The sequence below is a fragment of the Canis aureus genome, chromosome 24 (assembly GCF_053574225.1).
Source record: "Canis aureus isolate CA01 chromosome 24, VMU_Caureus_v.1.0, whole genome shotgun sequence".
NCBI lineage: Eukaryota > Metazoa > Chordata > Mammalia > Carnivora > Canidae > Canis > Canis aureus.
This window is the reverse complement of record NC_135634.1, coordinates 43,292,594-43,314,049: the sequence shown is the minus strand read 5'-3', so window position 1 is coordinate 43,314,049 and position 21,456 is coordinate 43,292,594. Positions and strand designations below refer to the sequence as shown.

The 21,456-nt window shown below is 42.1% G+C and overlaps 2 protein-coding genes across 26 annotated transcripts in view; one reads left to right on the top strand and one right to left on the bottom strand.

Annotated features, from left to right (window-relative positions):
• Positions 1-15,313, bottom strand: part of FBXO36 (F-box protein 36) — a 106,964-nt gene extending 91,651 nt beyond the window's left edge. For 2 of the 9 annotated variants that reach the window (XM_077869133.1, XM_077869134.1), the window contains exons 1-2: positions 14,471-15,313; positions 13,994-14,155 (exon numbers count right to left, since the gene is read on the bottom strand). In XM_077869133.1, the coding sequence (XP_077725259.1) occupies positions 13,994-14,155; positions 14,471-14,566 (258 nt within the window). In that variant the 5' untranslated portion in view covers positions 14,567-15,313. The remainder of the gene's footprint in view (positions 1-13,993; positions 14,156-14,470) is intronic. The other 7 variants (XR_013363317.1, XM_077869135.1, XM_077869130.1 and 4 more) reach the window with 7 other exon arrangements.
• TRIP12 (thyroid hormone receptor interactor 12) overlaps positions 13,823-21,456 on the top strand; it is a 147,848-nt gene continuing 140,214 nt past the window's right edge. For 14 of the 17 annotated variants that reach the window (XM_077869124.1, XM_077869125.1, XM_077869123.1 and 11 more), the window contains exon 1: positions 15,063-15,220. The gene's annotated coding sequence lies outside the window, so the exon portion shown is untranslated. Of the gene's footprint in view, positions 13,842-15,062; positions 15,221-15,423; positions 15,552-15,746; positions 15,865-21,456 lie in introns of those variants that run through there. The other 3 variants (XM_077869111.1, XM_077869110.1, XM_077869109.1) reach the window with 3 other exon arrangements.

Below are 21,456 nucleotides of genomic sequence, written 5' to 3'. Positions count from 1 at the left end.
GGCAGGGTTGGCTTCTTCTAAAGCCTTTCTCTGTGGCTTGTAGATGGCTATGTTCTTCCTGTGTCTTTACACTGTCTCCTCTCTGTGTATGTGTGTCCTAATCTCTTCTTATAAGGACACCAGTCATATTGGATTAGGACTCACCCCAATGACTTTGTGTTTTTTTTTTGTTTGTTTGTTTGTTTGATTTTTTTAAGGAAAAATAGAGTGAAGAAAATAAGGCACAAATATAGACTGAGAAATAGCAACATTAATGTGGTCATAAAGGCAAGCAGCACTTGAGTTGCCATAGACTCATAAGAGCCAGGAAATAAGAATCCATGGGCTATAAAAAAGGAAAGCATTTCAAGAAAAGGCTGATCAACAGCATGAAATGTCAAGTATGTTAAGGTCATAAAATATCCTTTAGATTTGGCAATTATAGAGTTATTGAATAACATACCAGGCATAAGAGGTAGGAGTTGTCTTAAGGAATGAATGAGAGAAAAGGTCATGGTAGCAGTGAGTACTTTGTTTAGGAAAAGAGGAAGAGATGAGAAACAGAAGGGGATGTTGGGTCAAGGATGTGATTTTTTTTTTTTTTTTAAGGTGGCAATTTGAAGGGAAAGAGTACTTCAAGAGCAATTTATTGCATATTAATCTCTGAATCATTGTGAGTCATTCATTGTTTTCATTGAAAATTTTTTTTTCTTTTTTAAAAAGAAGAAACAAAGCTGAGATGTAGCAGTAGCATTTGGAAAAAGCCCAGATAGAGTAAGGCTGGCCAAAGGTTATTCTGCTTGGCCATAATGTACAGATCCCAAGCAATTCATTCAAACTCTCTAAATCCCAGTTTCTCATCTATATAATGATGGTACCCATTTTATAAGTTTGTTACAAGGATTAAATGCCTCACCTATTAAAAGCACTCAATGCTTAATTTTATTATAACTATTAGATTTGTTATTAAGAAGTGGTTTTAGAGGGATCTAGCAAATTCTATTTGTGGATTTTAAGATTTTTTTTTTAAGATTTTATTTATTTATTCATGAGAGACACACACACACACACAGAGGCAGAGACACAGGCAGAGGGAGAAGCAGGCTCCACAGGCAGGAAGCCCGACGTGGGACTCGATCCAGGGTCTCCAGGATCACGCCCTGGGCCAAAGGCAGGCGCCAAACCGCTGAGCCACCCAGGGATCCCTTAAGATGGTTCTTAGGAGAATAATTGTTCATTGAGACTTTTAGTTAAACAAACAAACCAAACTGATCTTTTACTGAATGACTCAGGAAGTCTATTTCAATGCTAAATCGTACCTTAACCCCACAGTGAAGATTTTTGAAAGTGAAGACTGTCAACCAATCTCTTCAAATCCCTATATAATTCTATAAGCCATTTAGAAATTCTAAATATTATGTAGATGTTAGAACACCAGCATAGTTATTTACTCCTTTAAAAATTTAGTTTAGGGCACCTGGGTGGTTCAGTTGGTTAAGCATCTGCCTTTGGCTCTCAAATAAATAAATAAAAATCTAAAAAAATAAAAAATAAAGAGAACCCAATTTATTTAAACTAAAAAGAAAAATCGCCCATTTCTCCCAACCCCCAACCCTGCTGCAGGCAATCCACAAATCGTTCTCTATATTGTGCGTGTGTTTTTTTTAAAGAGTTTATTTATTTATTTGATAGGGAGAGACCACATAAGCGGGGGGAGTGGCAGAGGGAGAGGGAGAAGCAGGCTCTCTGCTCAGCAAGGAGCCTGATGCGGGACTTGATCCCAGGATCATGAGCTGAGGTCAAGGCAGATACTTAACCAACTGAGCCACCCAGTTGCCCCTGTTCTCTGTATCTATCAGCTTGGTATATATACGTGTGTGTTATATAAACGTATATATTAAATTTCACATATAAGAGATCATATGGTATTTGTCTACCCTATTTCATTTAGCATAATACCTTCTGGGTCCATCTATGTTATTGCAAATGGCAAGATTTTATTTTTTATGGCTGAATAATATTCTGGGATGTGTGTGTGTATGTGTACACTACAACAGCTTTGTCCATTAATCCACTGGTGGATACTAATTGTTTCCATATCTGGCTATAATAAATAATGCTGCAATGAACACGAGGGTGCATATATCTCTTTGAATTACTGTTTTTGTTTTCCTTGGATAAATACCCAGAAGTCAAATTCCTGGATCATATGGTAATTCTATTTTTAATTTTTTGAAAAATCTCCATACTGTTTTCCCACCAACAGCACTCTAGGGTTTCCTTTTCTCCACATCCTCACCAACACTTATTGTCTTTTTGATACTAGCCATGCAGACAGGTATGAGGTGATATTTCGTGGTTGTTTTGATTTTTATTTCCCTGATGATGATTATTATTTTTTAAATATTTTATTTATTTATTCATGAGAGAGAGAGGGAGAGAGAGAGAGAGGCAGAGACACAGGCAGAGGCAGAGGGAGAAGCAGGCTCCATGCAGGGAGCCGGATGTGGGACTCGATCTCAGGTCTCCAGGATCACACTCTGGGCTGAAGGCGGCGCTAAACCGCTGAGGCACCCGGGCTGCCCTTCCCTGATGATTAGAGCATTCTTCTGTGTACCTGTTGGCCATCCGTATGTCTTCCTTGGAAAAATGCCTATTCCATATCTTCTGACCATTTGGAAATTGGATTTTTGTTTTTTGCTATCGTGAGTTCTTCATATATTTTGGATATTAGTCCCTTATTAGATATACAATTTACAAATGTCTGTTGCCATTCAGTACATTTCCCTTTTGTTCTGTTGATGGCTTCGTTTCATTGAAGCTTTAAAGTTTGATGCAGTCCCACTTGTTAACATTTTTGTTTTTGCTGGCTTTCGCTTTGGTTGTCAGATTAAAAAAGTCATCACTAAGACTTATGTGAAGGAGATGCTGCCTCTATTTTCTTCCAGGATTTTTATGGTTTCAGGTCTTGGACATTCAAGTTTTTAGTGCATTTTGAGTGTATGTATGTATAAGATAGTGGTCTATTTTCATTCTTTTGCATGTGACTGTCCAATTTTGCTAACATCATTTATTGAGGTAACTGTACTTTCCTCAGTGTATATTCTTGGCTCCTTTGTCATAAATTAATTGACTAGGGACGTCTGGGTGGCTCAGTGGTTGGGCAGCTGCCTTTGGCTTTGGATGTGATCCTGGAGTTCCAGGATTGAGTTCCATGTCAGGCTCCTTGTGGGCAGCCTGCTTCTCCCTCTGCCTATGTCTCTGCCTCTCTCTCTGTGTCTCTCATGAATGAATAAATAAAATCTTAAAAAAAAAAATTAACTGACCATAAATGCATGGGTTTATTTTTGGGCTATTTTGTTCCATGGATCTGTTATGTATATTTTTGTGCCAATATCATACTGTTTGTTCTTTTTTAAGATTTTTATTTATTTATGCATGAGAGACACAGAGAGTAGACATATAGGCAGAGGGAGAATGTAGGGAGCCTGATACGGGACTTGATCCCAGGACCCGGGGATCACAAACTGAGCCAAAGGCTCAACCACTGAGCCACCCAGGTGCCCCATAACATACTGTTTTAATTACTATAGCTTTGTAATGCATTTGAAATCACGGAGTGTGACACTTCCAGCTTTGTTCTTCTTTCTTAAGATTGCTTTGGCTATTCAGGGTCTTTTATGGATCCATACAAATTTTAGAACTGTTCTAGTTCTGTGAAAAATGCCATTGGAATTTTAGGGATTGCACTGAATCTGAAGATTGTTTTGAGTAATATGTACATTTTAAATATATTAGCTTTTCCAATCCATGAATATGGAATATCTTTCCATTAACTTGTGTATTCTTCAATTTCTTTCACTAATGTCTTATGGTTTTCAATGGTTTTAATCCTTGGTTAAATTTATTTCTAGGTATTTATTTATTTGAGGGAGAGCAAAAGTGAGAGAGATCACAGAAGGAGGAGAAGCAGATTCACCACTGAGCAGGAAGCTCAACTCGGCTTGATTGCAGAACTCTGAGATCATGACTTGAGCTGAAGGCAGACGCTTAACCAACTGAGCCAACCAGATGCCCCTATTTCTAAGTATTTTAATTCTTTCTGATGTAATTATAAATGGGATTTTCTTAATTTCTTTTTCTGATAGTTATTAGTATACAGAAATACAACAGGTTTATGTGTACTGATTTTGTATCTTGCAGCTTTCCTGTATTTGTTCACTAGTCTGTTTTCTGATGGAATCTTTAGGGTTTTCTATGTTATCTGCAAATAATGATAATGTCACTTATTCCTTTACAATTTAGATACTTTTAATTTCCCTAATTGCTCTGGCTAGGATTTCTAATACTATGTTGAATAAAAATAGTGAGTGGGCATCCTTGTCTAGTTCGTGATTTTTTTTTTTTTTTTTTTTTTTTTTAGTTTTTTTTTTAGTTCGTGATTTTAGAAGAAAAACTTTCAGTATGATGTTAGCTGTGTGCTTGTCAAACAGTATACGGCCTTTGTTATATTGAGGTATGTTTCCTCTATACTGCTTTGCTGAAAGTTTTTATCATAAATGAAAGTTGAATTTTGTCAAATTTGTATAATTAATGATCTTTGGATACTGAATATATTAACCCCTTGCCTGCAAAATATGTAGCCAACATTTTCTCCCAGGCAATTTTATTATTTTTAAGTATCATTCATAAAACTTTATTATTGATCTTTTTAAAAAAAGATTTTAGGTTCAAGTAATCTCTACACCCAACACGAGGCTCAAAATTACAACCCCAAGATCAAGAGTCACATGCTCTACCAATTAAGCCAGCCAGGCACCTAAAAACTTTATTTTATGTTATTATTATTTTTAAATTATTTATTATTTATTTATTCATGAGACACAGAGAGAGAGAGGCAGAGACATAGGCAGAGGGAGGGGCAGGCTCCTCACAAGGAGCCTGATGTGGGACTCCATCCCGGATCCCGGGATCACAACCTGAGCTGAAAGCAGGCATCCCAACCTTATTTTTTAAAGATATTTTATTCATGTATTTGGTTGAGAGAGAGAGAAACAGGCTACCCGCTGAGCAGGGAGTCCAAGTGGGTCTTGATCCCAGGACCCCGGGATCATGACCTGAACTTAAGGCAGATGCTTAACTGACCAAGCCACCCAGGCGTCCCCAAAACTTTATTTTAAATGTACTTGAGGGGATCCCCAGGTGGCTCAGTGGTTTAGCGCCTGCCTTTGGCCCAGGGCGTGATCCTGGAGTCCCGGGATTGAGTCTCACGTCGGCTCTCAGCATGGAGCCTGCTTCTCCCTCTGCCAGTGTCTCTGCCCCTCTCTATCATGAATAAATAAAATATTAAAAAAATTAAATGTACTTGATCTGCCATTCTTTTTCCTTTATGGCTTCTGGACTCAAATAATAGTCTCCTTTATTTTTTTATGATACTTTATTTTCTTAAGATACTAGTGTATGTTTGTAAAACGTTTACTTCTTCAATCTATATAAAATACATATTTTGAAAGATTTTATTTATTTATTCATGAGAGACACACAGAGAGAGGCAGAGACACAGGCAGAGGGAGAAGCAGGCTCCCTGCAGGGAGCTTGATATGAGACTCAATCCTAGGACCCCTAGGATCACAACCTGAGCGGAAGGCAGATGCTCAACCACTGAGCCACGCAGGCACCCAAGATAGGGGTTTATTTTTTTCTGTTTTGTGGCTATTTTGATAGCTAGTTGTTACAATAATTATTCAATGGTTCTTTATTTACCCACTGATTTCAAATATTAAATGGGCATTTTATTTTCTATTTTTTTTAATTAGAGAGATTGGGGAAGGAGAGGCAGAGGGTAAAGGAGAAAGAAAATCTTAAGCAGGCTCATGCTCAAGACAGAGCCCAATGTGGGGATTGATCTCACAACCTTGAGATCATAACTGGAACGGGAAATCAAGAATCAGACACTTAACTGACTTAGCCACCTAGGTACCCCTAAGTGGGCATTTTTGATGAGACTCAAAGGAGGGGAGAATTTGGATGTGGGAGTCTGACCCATGTGATTGAGGTCAAATACATAGGACAGCATGAGAAAATGATGGGTGTTCTTTAAGGAATGCCGGGTATGGTGGTCCTGGAGGCAGGAAGCACTCAGTTTATAATAACCTCAAAAATAATTTAGAGAAAAACAGCAACCTTGAATTTTAGTATATAGCTAAAAGGCTTTTATTTTTTAAAAAATAAAATTCATTATCCGTTCAGAATAGAAACTTTCAGCAAACTTGAAATAAAAGGAAATATATTTTTTTAATTTTTAATTTTTTTAAGATTTTATTTATTTACTCACGAGAGACAGAGAGAGAGAGGCAGAAACACAGGCAGAGGGAGAAGCAGACTCCATTCAGGGAGCCTGATGTGGGACTCAATCCCAGGTTTCCAGGATCAGGCCCTGGGCTGAAGGCATTGCTAAACTGCTGAGCCACCTGGACTGCCCTAAAAGGAAATATCTTAAACCTGATTTGAAAAAAAACCTATAGCACACATCATACTCTATGGCAAAGTACTGAAAGCCTTCCCTGTTAAGTCAAGAACAAGACAAGAATGCTTGGTGAAATCATCTCTCTACAGCATTTTAGTGGAAATCTTAGCCAATGTCATAAGGCAAGGACAAATAAGATACAAGAATTAGCATGGAAAAAATGTCACTATTCACAGAGGACATGAATATGTTAGAAAACCTAAAAGAAAAAAAGAAGGATTATTACAATTAGTAAGTGACTTTGTAAGATCATCACAGAAAAGGATTTACTAGAATCAAAAATCAATTGCTTATATTCGTAGCTACAAATAGAAAACATAATTTTAAGAAGAAATATAATTTAAAATAAAATAGTCAAACACCTAGAAATTGAACAAAATAGATGTGAGATTTCTATACTATATGGAATCATTGGCCAAAATTAAGGAATACCTAAAAAAAACCTAAAAACAAAGATATATTATATTTGTGGATTGGAAACTTGATATTGTAAAGATATCAATTCACCACAAATGGAAGTATATATTCATTGCAATCCCAATTAAAACACCAATGGGTATTTAATTACGCGAAATGTAAAAACAAAAAATAAAATAGCAGATAAGTTAAAAGATTTAATTATTTTCATGGAAAAGGTGAAATTTGGTTGATTTGGCACTGGAAGAGGACAATACAATAAACATTTCTTCACTATTTGCTGCTGTGTTCCAGGCATACTACTGGGTATTTTCCAGTTAGCATTCCCCAGAACCTCAGCTCCTGAGATGCTCAGAGAAAAAAGGCTTCCATAGTTAGAAGCCTATAGAAAAAGTGCCCCATGGTACAGTCTCCTCTTGGAGATTCATAGTGAATAGCAGGATTTTAAAGGCTCTGACAAATTCCAGAGAAGAGAAGCAAATAAATTGTGTTTAGCCCAGGATTCTCCAATCTTATTTGATCATACAAGCTCTGAGAAACACTGGCCTGGAGTGCTTTTTTTTTTTTTTTTTTCCTGGAGTGCTTTTTAAGTGTATCTGGTTCTTACCATATCTGTGTAATAGCCAAGAGTTGAATTGTTCATTTTATAGATGAAGAAATGGAACATCAGGCAGGTAAAGACTTATACAGGCCACACAGCTACTAATATAGAATCTTCAATGCACGTCTTTCTTAAAAAAAAGAAAAATCTAGTACTTTTACCAGGGTGAAACACTACTGTCATGCAAAATAGAATTTTAGAAATGGAATAAGCCTTCGTGATCTCTTGGGACTGGTAACCTTATGATGTTGAGGAGACAACTGGGGCCCAGACAAATTAAGTGCCTTGCCCCAGGTCAAGAGCTTGCAGACTAGTAGAAGGAATAAAAGAATCCATGACTCAGTGACTCCCAATTAAGTGCTCTACTGCCCCATATAATTAGGAGACAAATATGTGTCAATGTTGGGTGAGACCAAATTAACTGCCCAGATTGAGTAGGTGCTCATACGTGCTCAATGAACAATTTACCTGAGAAAAGAGGATACTGGAGCTCTGTCAGGCTGCCATGTAATTTTGAAATGAGGGTTCAGGAGCCACTTGACTACTTGGTTATAATATGGTAAAGCACTGAATATTGTAATTTTTAAGAATTTAATCCTTTATTTGTATTATTTTAGCCACTCTCCCAAAAAGTGCCACATGCCACTTTGATAAATTAAAAGGAATTTACATTTTTGATCAACAGCAATTTCACAGCTTGAATTGGGTACATCCTGGAGGGCCACAGGTTGGGAATCATTTTTCCGAAGTGTGTCACATCTGAGGAATAGACAGATAATGCAGTGGTTATGAACACCTCACAGAACCCGTAGGGCAGGGCCAGGTGTTCGCTGCAGGTGCAGCTGTCAGGAAGAGCCAAAGGGGAAACCAACACACTCCTGACAGGGCTTTGAGCAAGGCTGGGCTGAGAGGCCAAGACAGAGTGAAGAAGGGAAGAGCCTATATATTCAACAGCAGAGGGAAAACTGAGGGACTTTGGGAGACAAAGAGCCAGCCCCCAAAGAGGAGGCTACGTCGTAAAATAACAGGGAAGAGGAAAATAAGTGAATGTAAGCATTCCACTGAAGTTTGGACTTTATTTTTATTTTTAAGATTTTATTTATTTATTCATGAGAGACAGACAGAGGGAGAGGCAGAGACACAGGCAGAGGGAGAAGCAGGCCCCATGTAGGGAGCCTGATGTGGGACTTGATCCTTGGTCTCCTGGATCATGGCCTGGGCCGAAGGTGGCGCTAAACCACTGAGCCACCCGGGCTGTTTGGACTTAAAAGGAGCAGCACTTCTGTGGAGAAACCTCTTGGCTGTGGCTGGTGGCCATTGGGCAGAATGCGTGGAATAGCTTGACGTCTGTGGAAACATTCAGTCCCTCAGTGGGAGATGTTCCCTTAGAGACAAGGAAAGAGTAACCAGAAGCAAAAAGGGAATGTTCACTTCACTCTCCTCTGCTTTATCTTCTCTATGTATGTGGTTCTTGGGGACCTCATGTGGGGGGTGGGGCTAGAGTAGAGCATGATTTAGGGGTTCCTGGGTCCACCGGGAAATTACCATCAGGATATCAAGTTGACTGCACTCCCTCCTACTTCCAAAATGTGCAACCTGATGTCTTGTTGAGAAGTTCTGTTCTTTAAAAGCTCATTAGTTATCTCACCCCAAGAAAGACAATCCTTTACTTTTGCAAAATTATTACCCACATTAAAAAAACTAAAAAGCAAAAAAAATATAAATAAATAAATAAAAAAATCGTAAAGATCAGGAGTTTCTAGACATTAAAATTTCCTAAGTAACCATTAACCCATTTGCACCCCTTCTGAATTTGTTGAATTAGAACTACCCCCTCTCCCAATCAGTAGAATTTGGTGGGCAGCCCCGGTGGCTCAGCGGTTTAGCGTCGCCTTCTGCCCGGGGTGTGGTCTTGTCAACCCGGGATCGAGTCCCACATCGGGCTCCCTGCATGGAGCCTGCTTCTCCCTCTGCCTGTCTCTGTGCCTCTGTGTATGTGTGTCTCTCATTAATAGATAAATGAAATCTTAAAAAAAAAAAAAGAATTTGGTGACACAGTAATTAATGTTGCCCACCATTTAATGTGGGATATGGCTCAAAGGTGGTACTGGCACAAAAGGTGGAAGGTGAAGTACAGAGCAGGACAACTTCCCAGAGTAAGCGCTATGCATTTACATTTTCAATTTTTATTACTTTTCTCTGATTATAAAAATAAATGTTCATTATAGAAAAACTCAGATCTTTCAAAAATATATAATGCAGAAAGTGAAACCAATCCATAATTCCACCCCTCAGAGTGAAGTGCTTCAGCTGTTTCCTCTGACATTTATTTAAACTTCATTAAAATTTATCTAAACAAAATAAAACTATTGTGGTGTTTTTTTCAAACAGGATCATGGTATGTTTAACCCAGTAACTTACTTTTCTTGCTTAAGATTTGATCTACTAGGGCAGCCTGGGTGGCTCAGCGGTTTAGTGATGCCTTTGGCCCAGGGTGTGATCCTGGGGTCCCGGGATCAAGTCCCATGTCAGGCTCCCTGCATGGAGCCTGCTTCTCCCTCTGCCTGTGTCTCTGTCTCTCTCTCTCATAAATAAATAAAATCTTAAAAAAAAAAAAAGATTTGATCTACTAAAGAGATCCATCATATTGTTTTTATTAAAAATTTTTTTTTAGAATTTTATTTGAGATAGTGTACACCTGTGAGAGAACACAAGCAGGGTGGGGAGGGGAGGAGGGAGGGGTGAGGGAGAGCAAGAAGCCGACTCTCGACTGAGCAGGGAGCCCAATCAAAGGACGCTGGGATCATGACCTAAGCCAAAGGCAGATGCTTAACTGACTGAGCCACCCAGGTGCCCCCATCACGTTTCTTTCTTTCTTTTTTTTTTTTAAAAGGTTGTATAGTATTCTATGGTATGAGTGATTCACAGTTTAACCAAATTTCCACTAATGGAAAGCGATTTTTACAATTATTTCACTCTGGTGAATTCCTTGCTTGCATAGCCTAGTACACAGGTGAAAGCATTTTTGCACGTCAAATCCTAGAAAGGGGTTTGCGGGGTCAAAAGGTGCATGTGTTAACATTTTTATTAGGCTGTATTTGAATCTTAAATCTTTAAAACTGCTGCACAGTTTGGTACTGGCACAATTCTTTGTTGCAAAGTCTAAACATCAGCCACCAAGTCTAGTTTTAATTCCTTTTTCAGAAATATTCAGGGAGAGAACAGTTTCCTGCCACCGGCTGGCACACCACCTCACGTGTTTTCTGTCAGCACTACAACCTGAAAGCATGTCAATAATATTTGTTATGTTTGGGGAGTGAGCTTTTGGCTTTTTTTTTTTTTTCCCAGATGACATTAGCTCTAGGTATCTTTTTGGAGTTTTTAGTAGGTTTAAGCAAGATAGGTAAATTAAGGTAATCTATTACTCAGTTCCTTCTTCCTTTCATTCACTGGAGTGACTGTCACATGTTGGTGCTCTCGGGGATCACCGCCTAACACAGGTGTGAGAGGCCATTAGCTGCCAATTCTCATCTACTTAGCATATAGTTACTGTTCCAAGCAGTTTTCCAGTATTTGTCACATTGAACCTGAGTCACCAGTGGTGACCATCTTAAGCAATACTTCCACTTCAAGAGAATGAAGATAGAATTTCAAGAGTAAAAGACTGATGATAGTACCCTCTCCAGCCTCCTGAAGTGATTTTTTGCTTCCTCTGGACTCAGATTTTAAAGCATCTGCGCTATTCATTAACTTGGCGATAAACCTCCTTTGTTCTTAAAAAGCCATTTCAGTGTTTATATAAATCAAATCACTGACTACATTCTCTCCCCTAGACTATATGCTCTACAAGAGGAAGGATTTTGTTTGGTTCACTGATGTTTCCCTAGCATCCAGAACAGTACCTGGCACATAAAAGGTGCTTAATACATATTTCTTTGAAGGCAGAAATCTTATGTTTTGCATCTCCACGGTAAATGCCAACTTTCTGATTAAATTAAGGAAAGAATCTTCGTTCAGTGACACAATTTTCTAAGATTTTCTTAGAAGCAAAGTGCGGCCTATCCCTTGCCTAAATAATATTCAAGGTTCTTTCCAGCTCTAACTATGAATCTAGTAGTTTTCAAAGAATTAGAATTCAGTATAAGAAAACATATATACTACTAAAACTAGAGTGAAAATAATTGGGTAAATTAAATCTTTGATTTAGAAAGCAGGGCATTGATTTTTCTAAGCCTTCAGATCATTATAGAGACCAAATTTGAGAAATTATATTGATTGCAAATTTTATTCTCTAAGTTCCTTTCTTGGGAAAAAACAAAAAGTCATGGCATCGAGTTGTTAACTGGGAATGCCTCTATAATGTGCATAAAAAATATGTGGTTAATGTTACTGTATAAGCAAAAAGGCAAAAAAAAAAGTTTATGTACAACTTTTATATTCTGGACTATACCAATAGTAGTATGATCCTAATGAGAGCGATATCTGCCTTGAAATCCATCTCAAATGTGCAGTTATACGAATTTAAAGCCAATAAAAATAAAAGCAATGAAAAAGAATAAAAAATAGAACCAGAGGGAAAGATCCATCTAAATCTGGGGCATATTTTGAATAATATACAACATTTTTGGAAATAAAGGAAAAAAAGAGAGAGGAAAAATTTTAGAAAGTCACTCCAGAAAAAGTCCATCTTATAAGACATATTTTAATTCTAGTCCTTTAGTACTTATTTATGTCAGACCACCTCTTAGTGGATGTTTGGTTTCCTGTGCCGAGCCTTAGAAAAATTATCTTGTGGTCAGAAAATAGCATATTCTCAAGACGGTTGACTGAAGAGACTGTTTTTTTGGCTTACTATTTTTTACAACAAATTTTACTTTAAAAAGAGAGTGAATTAATCAGATTTGAACTCTCACTGGTAGAACTGTAGTGGATATATACTGCCTGCCTAAAAAAGAAAATGAATCAGCTTGAAAAGGATTTTATATAGAAGCAATTGACATGAAGAATAGGGCCTGAAATGAAATGAAAGGCAGTTTTTGATAGAAAGAAAGAAAGAAAGAAAGAAAGAAAGAAAGAAAGAAAGAAAGAAAAAGAAAGGAAGGAAGGAAGGAGAGAGAGAGAGAAAGAAAGACCATTAAGAATATTTGGACGGGGGAGGGGAGATTTCATAAAACACAGTAGTTAGGAGAAGGCGTGTGCCCAAGTTAGACTACAGAGCAAAGTCTGAACAACATCAACAACAGAAGCATTCTTGGGGAAAACCAATGCCAGGAGCACTCTTATGGTTAATTTACTAAAATAAAAAGGTAAACAGGTATTCATTTGTTGAGGCTTATGACATGATAGTACACTTGTGTAATATCAGACCCTCAAGAAAAAGAAACCTTCAAAAAATCTTTCAAAAGGCAAATTATGGAAAAAAACCTGTAAACATTAAAACGTTTTAGCTTAGGTGAGGTAGATGAAAATAGAAAAAGAAGTAGGAATATGGTAAGATGTTATTGCTTTCAATCATTAATATTAGCAAGTGAAAAAACTGTTAGGATCATATATCTTTTAAGACGAATGGGAAAATGGTCCTAAAAATGTACAAAAAATGAATTTCAGCGTTTAAGGAATTCCAATTAAATGTGTAAAGCCCCCTTCTCCCACCAAAAATGTCCATCTAAATATTTAAGTATTCAAATAACATTAGATAATATTTAAATATCTGACACATTATCACGCTCTCATCGTCACATTTGCAATATTCATAGATCTCAAGTTTAAAGAATAAAATATATATATTGTTTTTAAAAGGTGCTTCTGAGGCCAAAAAGCAAAAAAAAAAAAAAAAAAAAAAAAAAAAAAAAAAAACATTCTTTGCCTACTTAAGGGCTCACGGGAAGACAGATGCAATATTCGGTATCTACACCAAAACAAACGTAGGCAAAGTTCTCCATCTCATTTTTATAGAAATGCCGTCTGTTTAAAGTACAAGGTGCTTTTTATCTCAGTGACAGGCTTGAGCTCCGCCAGGAATCAGAAAAACGTGCTCGGAGGGGAGGCCCGGTCCAGCTCCATCAGGTCCAGGAGCACAATAAATCATCCCCCCGCCCGCCCCACCAAAAAAAAAAAAAAAAAAAAAGGCCCACCTTAAATAGCTCAGGTTGTCATAAAAATAGGCTGATGGTTACTTTACTCGGGCGATAACCTAATCCCCGGGCTTATTGTTGTGGAGCAGATGTCATTATGGGTGGGGCCGACGCGCAGAGCAGCTCCCACACTTCGGTACCACCCCCCGCGCACTTTCAATGGGATAGAAGGGGCTCCCAAAAGGTAAGCGGAAAGCTCTCCACGACCCGTTCCTGCTGGCAGTAAGGAAGCTGGGATGTGGTCGCGGTCCCGGCCAAGACCACGAGATTTAAAAAAAAAAAAAAAAAAAAAAAAAAAATCATCCCCCCCTCCCTTCCCCCACGGTTAACTCCTACCCTGGAAGAGAGATCGTACCCTCTCTCTCTCCCCTCCCCTGCCGGCTCCTCCTCGGGACACTTGGCTGAGTCTTTCTTTCTCTGCTTCCCACGCGGAGGTGAGGCTGCACCGCTGCACGCAAGCCGGGGACGCCTGCTCTTCCTCTTCGCGCGGAGGGAACTCTGCGGGTAGGAGCCCCGGGTGGCAGGGAGGGAGCCGGCGGCGACGTGGGCAGGCAGAGGAGCTCGCCGGGGACGCGCCGGGCCGGGGCTGCCTACAGACACGCGGGCCCCCGAGGAGCCGGCCGACGAGGCCGAGGTGACGAGGGAAATCTCCGCGCTCCGGGCTCCGGGCTCCGCGCTCCGGGCCCCGGGCCCCGGGCTGGGACCGCACGCTTCCGGCGGGCCACCGTCGCTCTCGGCCTAGCGCGGCCCGCGTCCCGCGCTCGGCCGGGGCGGCGGGGACTTAGACAGGGTTAAACCGCGCCTCGCACTTGCCTGGGACCGGGTGACCAGTAACTGGTAATAGTCTTTGCTCGGCGCTGGGCCTTGTCCTACAATTTCGAACAGCGTCTCCGGCAGCCACGACGCCATCTTGGGACGCCACCGGCGTCGCTAAGACAACCAGGAAGGGGCGGGGCTTCACTGGGGTCATGGGGCCAAAGCCCTAGTTTAAATCGAACCCCGCTTTTGAGCTAGCGGAGGGGGGCGGTTTGACTTGGGGTGATCGCCCCGACCTCCGAGAGGCCCAGGGAACTCTCGTCTGTGAAATTTCAAGCCTCAGGTCCCCGGTGACCCGAAAGGGAATTAGTTCCTGCTACCATGGAGGGGAGGGGGTGACCCCGGCGGAGGGATACCAAGCACGGCCCCACATTCCCCTTCCTGGTCCCTCGAAGGGATCGGGAGGAGATCTCGGGCCGCTGGGAGAGTCGCTCCGGGCGGTGGGGGAGGGAGGGGCGATGTGATGGGCCGCGAGTAGGCAGCGGGGCCTTTCCCGCGGACGAGCCCGGCAGCCCGAGCCGGCGGGCAAAGTAGTTCCCGGAGGGTGTTGGAACGGGCGGGGAGGGAGGCGGCGCGGGCGGAGGCGCACGCCGGCCGCGGTGCTGCGGCTCAGCTGATAATTGAAGGGACCCGAGGAGCCGCCGCCGCCGCCGCCGCCGCCGCCGCCGCCGGGGGGGGGTGGGGGGAGCGAGTGGAAGTTGCTGCCGCGCCACCGAGTCCGGACCGGAGACTTTGGGGCCCAACTAGGTAATTGGGGCGCAGTTCCGAGCGGCCGGGCCAGGCTTGGGGGAGGGGGTTGTGCCGAGGGGTTGGGAGGGGGCAGCGGGGGGGGGGGTGGGGAGGAGCTGGGAGAGAAAGTCCCAGGAAGCCCGGTTGTGTCATCGCGGCGATTCGGCCCCGGCTCGGCCTGCTCCCGGCGGCGGCGGCGGCGGCGGCGGGGCCGCGGAAGGACCGGGCCGGGGGTTGACGGGCGAGGCGCTCGAGGGAGGCTGGGGCCGGGCGGGCGCAAGGGGGGGGGGCTTCTCTGGGTTCCCCCCTCCGGCCCCCGGCGATGAGGAGGGCCCTTCGCGGAACCGGGGTAAGGCGTGCGGGTGTTGGGGAGCCCGGTGGGGGCCGGCGGGGGGGGGCGGAAGTGGGCTTTGGGGCTCGGAGGGCGTCTAGGAAGCGAGAAAGTGGGGGGCGGAAGTGCAGGTGGGGGGTGTGAAGACGGCGAGGGTTCCCCGGAAATGGGATGGGGGGCCCGGAAGCCGGGAGAGGGGAGGCTCCGGGGCCCGGGGGGGCGGGGGGACGACGGACGGCCCGGAAATGGAAACTAGGGAGCAGCTCGAGTGACAACAGTTGTGGGAAGCGAGGGTCAGAGGAGGGAGAGGCCGGAGTGACTTTAGACCGCAGTAAGGGGTTTCCTGCGGGGGTGGGGGGGCGCGGGGGGGCGGGCGAGGCCGGAGACGGGGTCCGCGCCGGGCCGTGTGGGTAGAGCCGTGGGAAGTTGAGGCTGAGCGGGGATGACGGGGGGGCGGGCGTGCAGGAGGGTCTGGCGAAGAGGCCGGGAAACTTGGCGGAGAAGCGCAGAGGAGCGGGGACGTCGGGGGGTGGGGGGTCCGGGCCCCGCGAGGGAGGCGCCCCGATTGTCACTCCAATCGTCTCCGCATTCAGAGCGAGTCAGGCGATTAATTTATTTATATGTGGATTACATAAAACCCATTATACCGTTTGTCCCTCCGGCTCCCCCTCCCCTCCCCTCCGCTCCCCTCCATCCTCCCCCCTCCCCCCCCCCCCCCCCCCCGGGAGAGAGTGGGTTTTCTAGTTCAGAAGCAAGTTGGAGGGGAGTTCAGATAACGAAGGTCGGGAAATTCCCAAATCCTGCCCTTCGTGGCGCTTCTAGATTTCCATTCCTACAGGGGGAGAGATTAATAAAGATTTAAGAAAAAAAAAAAAAAAAAAAAAAGAACACACACACAAATGAAACGAGCCCCATGCAAAGCGGGAGGAAGTCACCTATTTGAAGTGCCGGTGTTGGGGGGGGGGGGGGCGGGACGGACGGCGGGGAATTGGCTCCCCTGGTGAGGTCGGGAGAGCGCGGAAGGGGCTGCTGCTAAACCCTTAAGACAGGTTGGTTGGATTTTGATAAGGCTTCGGTTTTCAGCATCGTGCCCGGCGAGGGGGTGTGTGTGTGTGTGTGTGTGGGGGGGGGAGTTTTAATTGCTTCGTGAGTTCATTGAAGGAGGGACCGTGTCAGCGGGCGCGGGGCGCGGGGGTCGGCGCCCTGGGGCGGGGGGTGCGTCCCGGGTGGGCGTCGCCGCGCTCGGGGCCCGCCGTCCTCGGATCTCGCCCGGGCTGCCGAATCACCCGATCCCCGGGCTTCCCTCCGTTCTGTAGGCCCCGGAGTGCTGTGTTCAACTTGATTCCTTCCTCTCTCCAGTCTCTCTCTCTCTCTCTCTCTCTCTCTCTGTGGATATGTTCTTGGCATTTCGGGGTTTTTTTTTTTTTTTTTTTTTTTCTTTAACGAGCACAGAAAGTTGAGGCTTGAGGATTCTCCTCCTTCAACACAACACAACACAAAACAAAAATAATAGGGGTAGAAAGTTGAAAGAGCTATTGAGTTGGGGCAAAAAAAAAAAAAAAAAAAACACCCGACGCTCGGAACAAAGGTCCTGGTTGTTGGGGAAAAAGGCAAGAGGCCTATATAGGAGGCCTGTGTGTGTGTGTGTGTGTGTGTGTGTGTGTCGCGGTTACTCGGGGTGGGGGAATGGGGGGCAGTTCAGATTGAGGAATGAAAGGGCATTATCAGAGGTTTGGAGACCATCAGTTGCAGATGGGTTTATTGAGGTTCATCTTCGTATTTACATTATGCAAAGAGATCAATACTGAAGGTAAATTTTGCAGCAAACAGAATTTCTTTTGAAACGACCCTGCTGCTTCCCTGTTCAGGCCCAGAAAGATTGAATTAGTGTGGTTTTTGTTTGTTTGTTTTTAACATCTTTATGTGATTGCTTGGGGAGTTTTTATTTCATTTATTTTACGCCGAAGAGGGCATTATTAACATGGAGTTTGTGGGCTTTGTCCACATCTGCCTTTCTACCAATGTGCCAATGTGCCAATATCCGTAAGGATTTAAGAATTGCCATGTAATTGACACCAGAATGTACTTAACATTTATCATTGTTCCTATTCAATTCCCAGTTTTTAAGGAGTTTGAGTGATTTTGTAAGTCCGCTGAGCTGACGGTTACTGTTTAGTTTGTGCCAGTGAACAGGCTTTTTGTTTTAGTTTTTCATTTACTTTCCGAAAGTTTTGGAATACTTTGGCAGTTAAGAGTTCCAGAAGCTGCGAAACTAATTATTTAAAAAATGAAGGGGTTGCTAAGCCAGTGTAAAATCAGTGTTTTTACGTAGCAGAGTAAATTTGAAGTAATACTTACTTTTCTAACTTTTAAGATTACTGGATTTATGTTATCTAGATAAGATTTTATGATCCTATTTTAAGCACATCATCCCAGCAAGAGACAAACAATGGCTTGGGAATTCACACACTGCCAGTTGGTAGCTGTGTGACCTTGAGCTATTCAGTTTAGCACATCTGGTCTCCAGTAATTTTATCTGTAAAATGGGGATGGGTAATCACTGTTTTTCCTCACTGGGTGATTTTGAGACCCAGTGGATATAATGGCCATGAAAAACACCAAACTGCTAAATAAGTGTAATAGCATTAGTTTTAGAAAATTATATTAGCTGTTTGGCGGTTATTAAAAGCAAATAGAGCTTCTCAACCAGTGGTGGCCTTGGGGGTGGGGCGGGACCTTGACGTAAGGTAGGTTGCAGATGCGAAGTTACAGCAATTTATATTTTGAAGCTGCTACTAAACTGGTAATGGAACTTGAGTCCAATTTCTGTAATTTTTTTTTTTTTTTTGCATCAACATGGTAGGTAACTTATTCACCATACCTTCTACTGAATAAATTTGTAAGTCATGTTTAGAGAAATTTCTTTACATTTTTTTTTTTAATTTGTTTTTTTTATTTATGATAGTCACACAGAGAGAGAGAGAGAGAGAGAGAGAGAGAGGCAGAGGGAGAAGCAGGCTCCATGCACCAGGAGCCTGACGTGGGATTCGATCCTGGGTGTCCAGGATCGCGCCCTGGGCCAAAGGCAGACGCTAAACCGCTGCGCCACCCAGGGATCCCTCTTTACATTTTTTAATTAATAACATATACCTGTTCTGGTCTGTGGCTGTTTTGATACTGACTTTCTAATGTCAGAGACTACAGTTAAGGGAAAATACTGCCAAAATTGATCTGCTTTCTTTACAGGATTAAGGAGATTTAAAAAAAATTTTTTTTTAGTTCTTTTAAGTGGGTGGGTGAGGATCTTTCTGAGCAAATATGACACCAGGTGCCCCTTTATTTTTCCATTTGCTGAAGTAATTTGATGGACTCAAGTTGAAAAAGCGACCTGTTTGTTGCTTTTCCTCTTCACACAAGTTCTTGCTACTACCAGCCTGACATGCACTTTTCTTTTATTTAAACCATTTCAGGTTCAGTTCAACCCACCCCTTCATATCACTTCCTTAAAAACTTCTACTTCATGATATTTCCTTTTTGTTTCTTGGTTATCTAAATAAGCTCCATTTTGGGATTATAGTGCTAAATTTGTTGACATGTGTTGCTTTTGTTTCCCCAACTGGATTATAGGCTTCCTGAAGTCAAGGATTATCTTGTATCACTGTGTTTTGCATGAAGGTGCACTCATATGCCTGATTGAAAATAATGCCCATTTTCCTTCCCACTCCAAACCAGTAATGTTAGCCTAGTCCTGCTGACTGCGCAACCAGTCTTCCTGCTTGGAAAGTTTCTTAGCCTCAACAGATTCTTCAGGATGCTATTTGGTTTTGTGATCACAGCCTCTTCATGTCTTCCTGATTACTGTGCCATCGAGTGCCTGGAAGGGGTATAAGAGTAAGAAAGAATTTGATGGATATTACATGATAAATGTATCTGTAGATTGTTATATAATTCTGGTGCTGGTAGTTCTTAACATGTAATGTTAGATTTACATTTTTTTGTGTGTGTGTGTGTTTTTTGTTTTTTTTTTTTTAAAGATTTTATTCATGAGAAACAGAAGCACAGACACAGGCAGAGGGAGAAGCAGTCCCATCGATAGTGGGACTCCATTCCAGGTCTCCAGGATCAGGCCCTGGAGGCTCTAAACCGCTGAGCCACCCGGGCTGCCACATTTGTGTATTTTCTTTTAGTGCTTCTGTGTAGTTCAAACAGCTGTGATACAGATTTCTTGAAGGCTTAAACCTAGCAGTTGTTGTATAATCGCTACCTGGTCTGCTAGGTTACCGTGACACACAGTGGGTGCTCACTGTTATTTATAGTAAATAGGTAAGTATAGTGATGCTGAAGCAGTTTCTTTTTTTTTTTTTTTTTAAAGTAAAATTTAATTTGGCCAGTGTACAGGATTTTTAACAATGCAGTTCTTTAAATCTGATACCCTAACTTAGTGATTTTTAGGTTATGAGCAAAAGAAGTTGTTTCCTAGGCAGAGATGATGTCAGCTTCACAGTTCTTCTCTGAGGTTTTTTAGATTTGGGTTAGGATTCTTACAGTTTCATTCAACTGGCTTGACCAGAAGAAGGAACTTTTCCATTATTCAGACCTATCTGTTTTGTCTTGAGGGTGCAGAGCTGTTGGCAATAGTCTGTTTGATTTTTTAAAAGTCATTTTAGTGGTCTAGAGTGAAAAACTGCTTGCCACTCTGTCCTTTGATTATAGAACAGTGTTCGTTGCTCAAGTGAACGTCTGATTTGAAGGTAGAAGACTTGGGTTGCAGTCTTGACTGCCTTTTCTTCTGTCTTTGTGACTTTGGGTGAATAGTTTAACCTTTATGAGTTTCAAGTGCCTAATCTGAAGGGTGATTATTGCCACCTAACCTAGATTTAATTGTCATTTGTATGCTAGATACTTTATTTAGGAGAGTAGTCTACAAAGCTAGATGGAAACACAGGGCCCTTCCTCACTGATTCATTGCAGCATTGACTATTGCCTCATTTGTTAACCCCCTTCTACCTAGAACATACTTCTGTTATATATGTAAACATGAATGTCTTTGGGGCTGTGATAGTGTTTCTTAGTCTATTATGAATTCCTTGAAGTCAGTCTTCCCTTTTTTTTTTTTAATTTTTTTATTCCTCTAGCACAGTGTCTGGCCTATGTTAAGGAATCTTTGGATGCTTACAGAAAGAAACAGTCTTGTGAGAATAAAATAACTGCTGTAAGTGACAATACTTTGTAATGGTTTAATGTCTTTTTTTTTTTTTTAAGATTTTATTTATTTATTCATGAGAGAGACACACAGAGGGGCAGAGACACAGGCAGAGGGAGAAGCCGACTCCATGCAGGGAGCCCGACGTAGGACTGGATCCCAGGACTCCAGGATCACGCCCTGTGCTGAAGGCAGCGCTAAACCGCTGAGCCACCCAGGGATCCCCTTATGTCTTGTTTTGACAAACATTTTGAATCATAGTTGATGCTAAAAAAGATTTTGGGAGTTTCTTTTTAATCTGTTGGATATATGTTTTAGAGACTACAAGTTACTTTAAGTCCTGTATTAAAAAAATGACAAGCCATTTCATATTCTTAAATCATCCCTTATTTACACGTAATAGTTGATCATTTAAATTCTACACTGAGGCTTTAAAATATATTGTGATACAATGCGTGTATTTAAGTATGAGATTGGGTTTTATACATCATTTTTGTTTCTTTTTTAAAAAGGATCTATTTCTCTAAGTATGTTATTGCCCATATGTGGATCTTGAAGGTTATTTATAAGCTGACGTGTCTATCAGCAAGTTTTCAAGTCTTGAAGTTAGAACATTTCAATGTGTATTTTAATCAACTTGCTGGCTGTCATAACCAGTGAGTTCTACACTGACTTCAAAACTACTCATTCCACACATGGGCAACATTCTGAATAAATAGA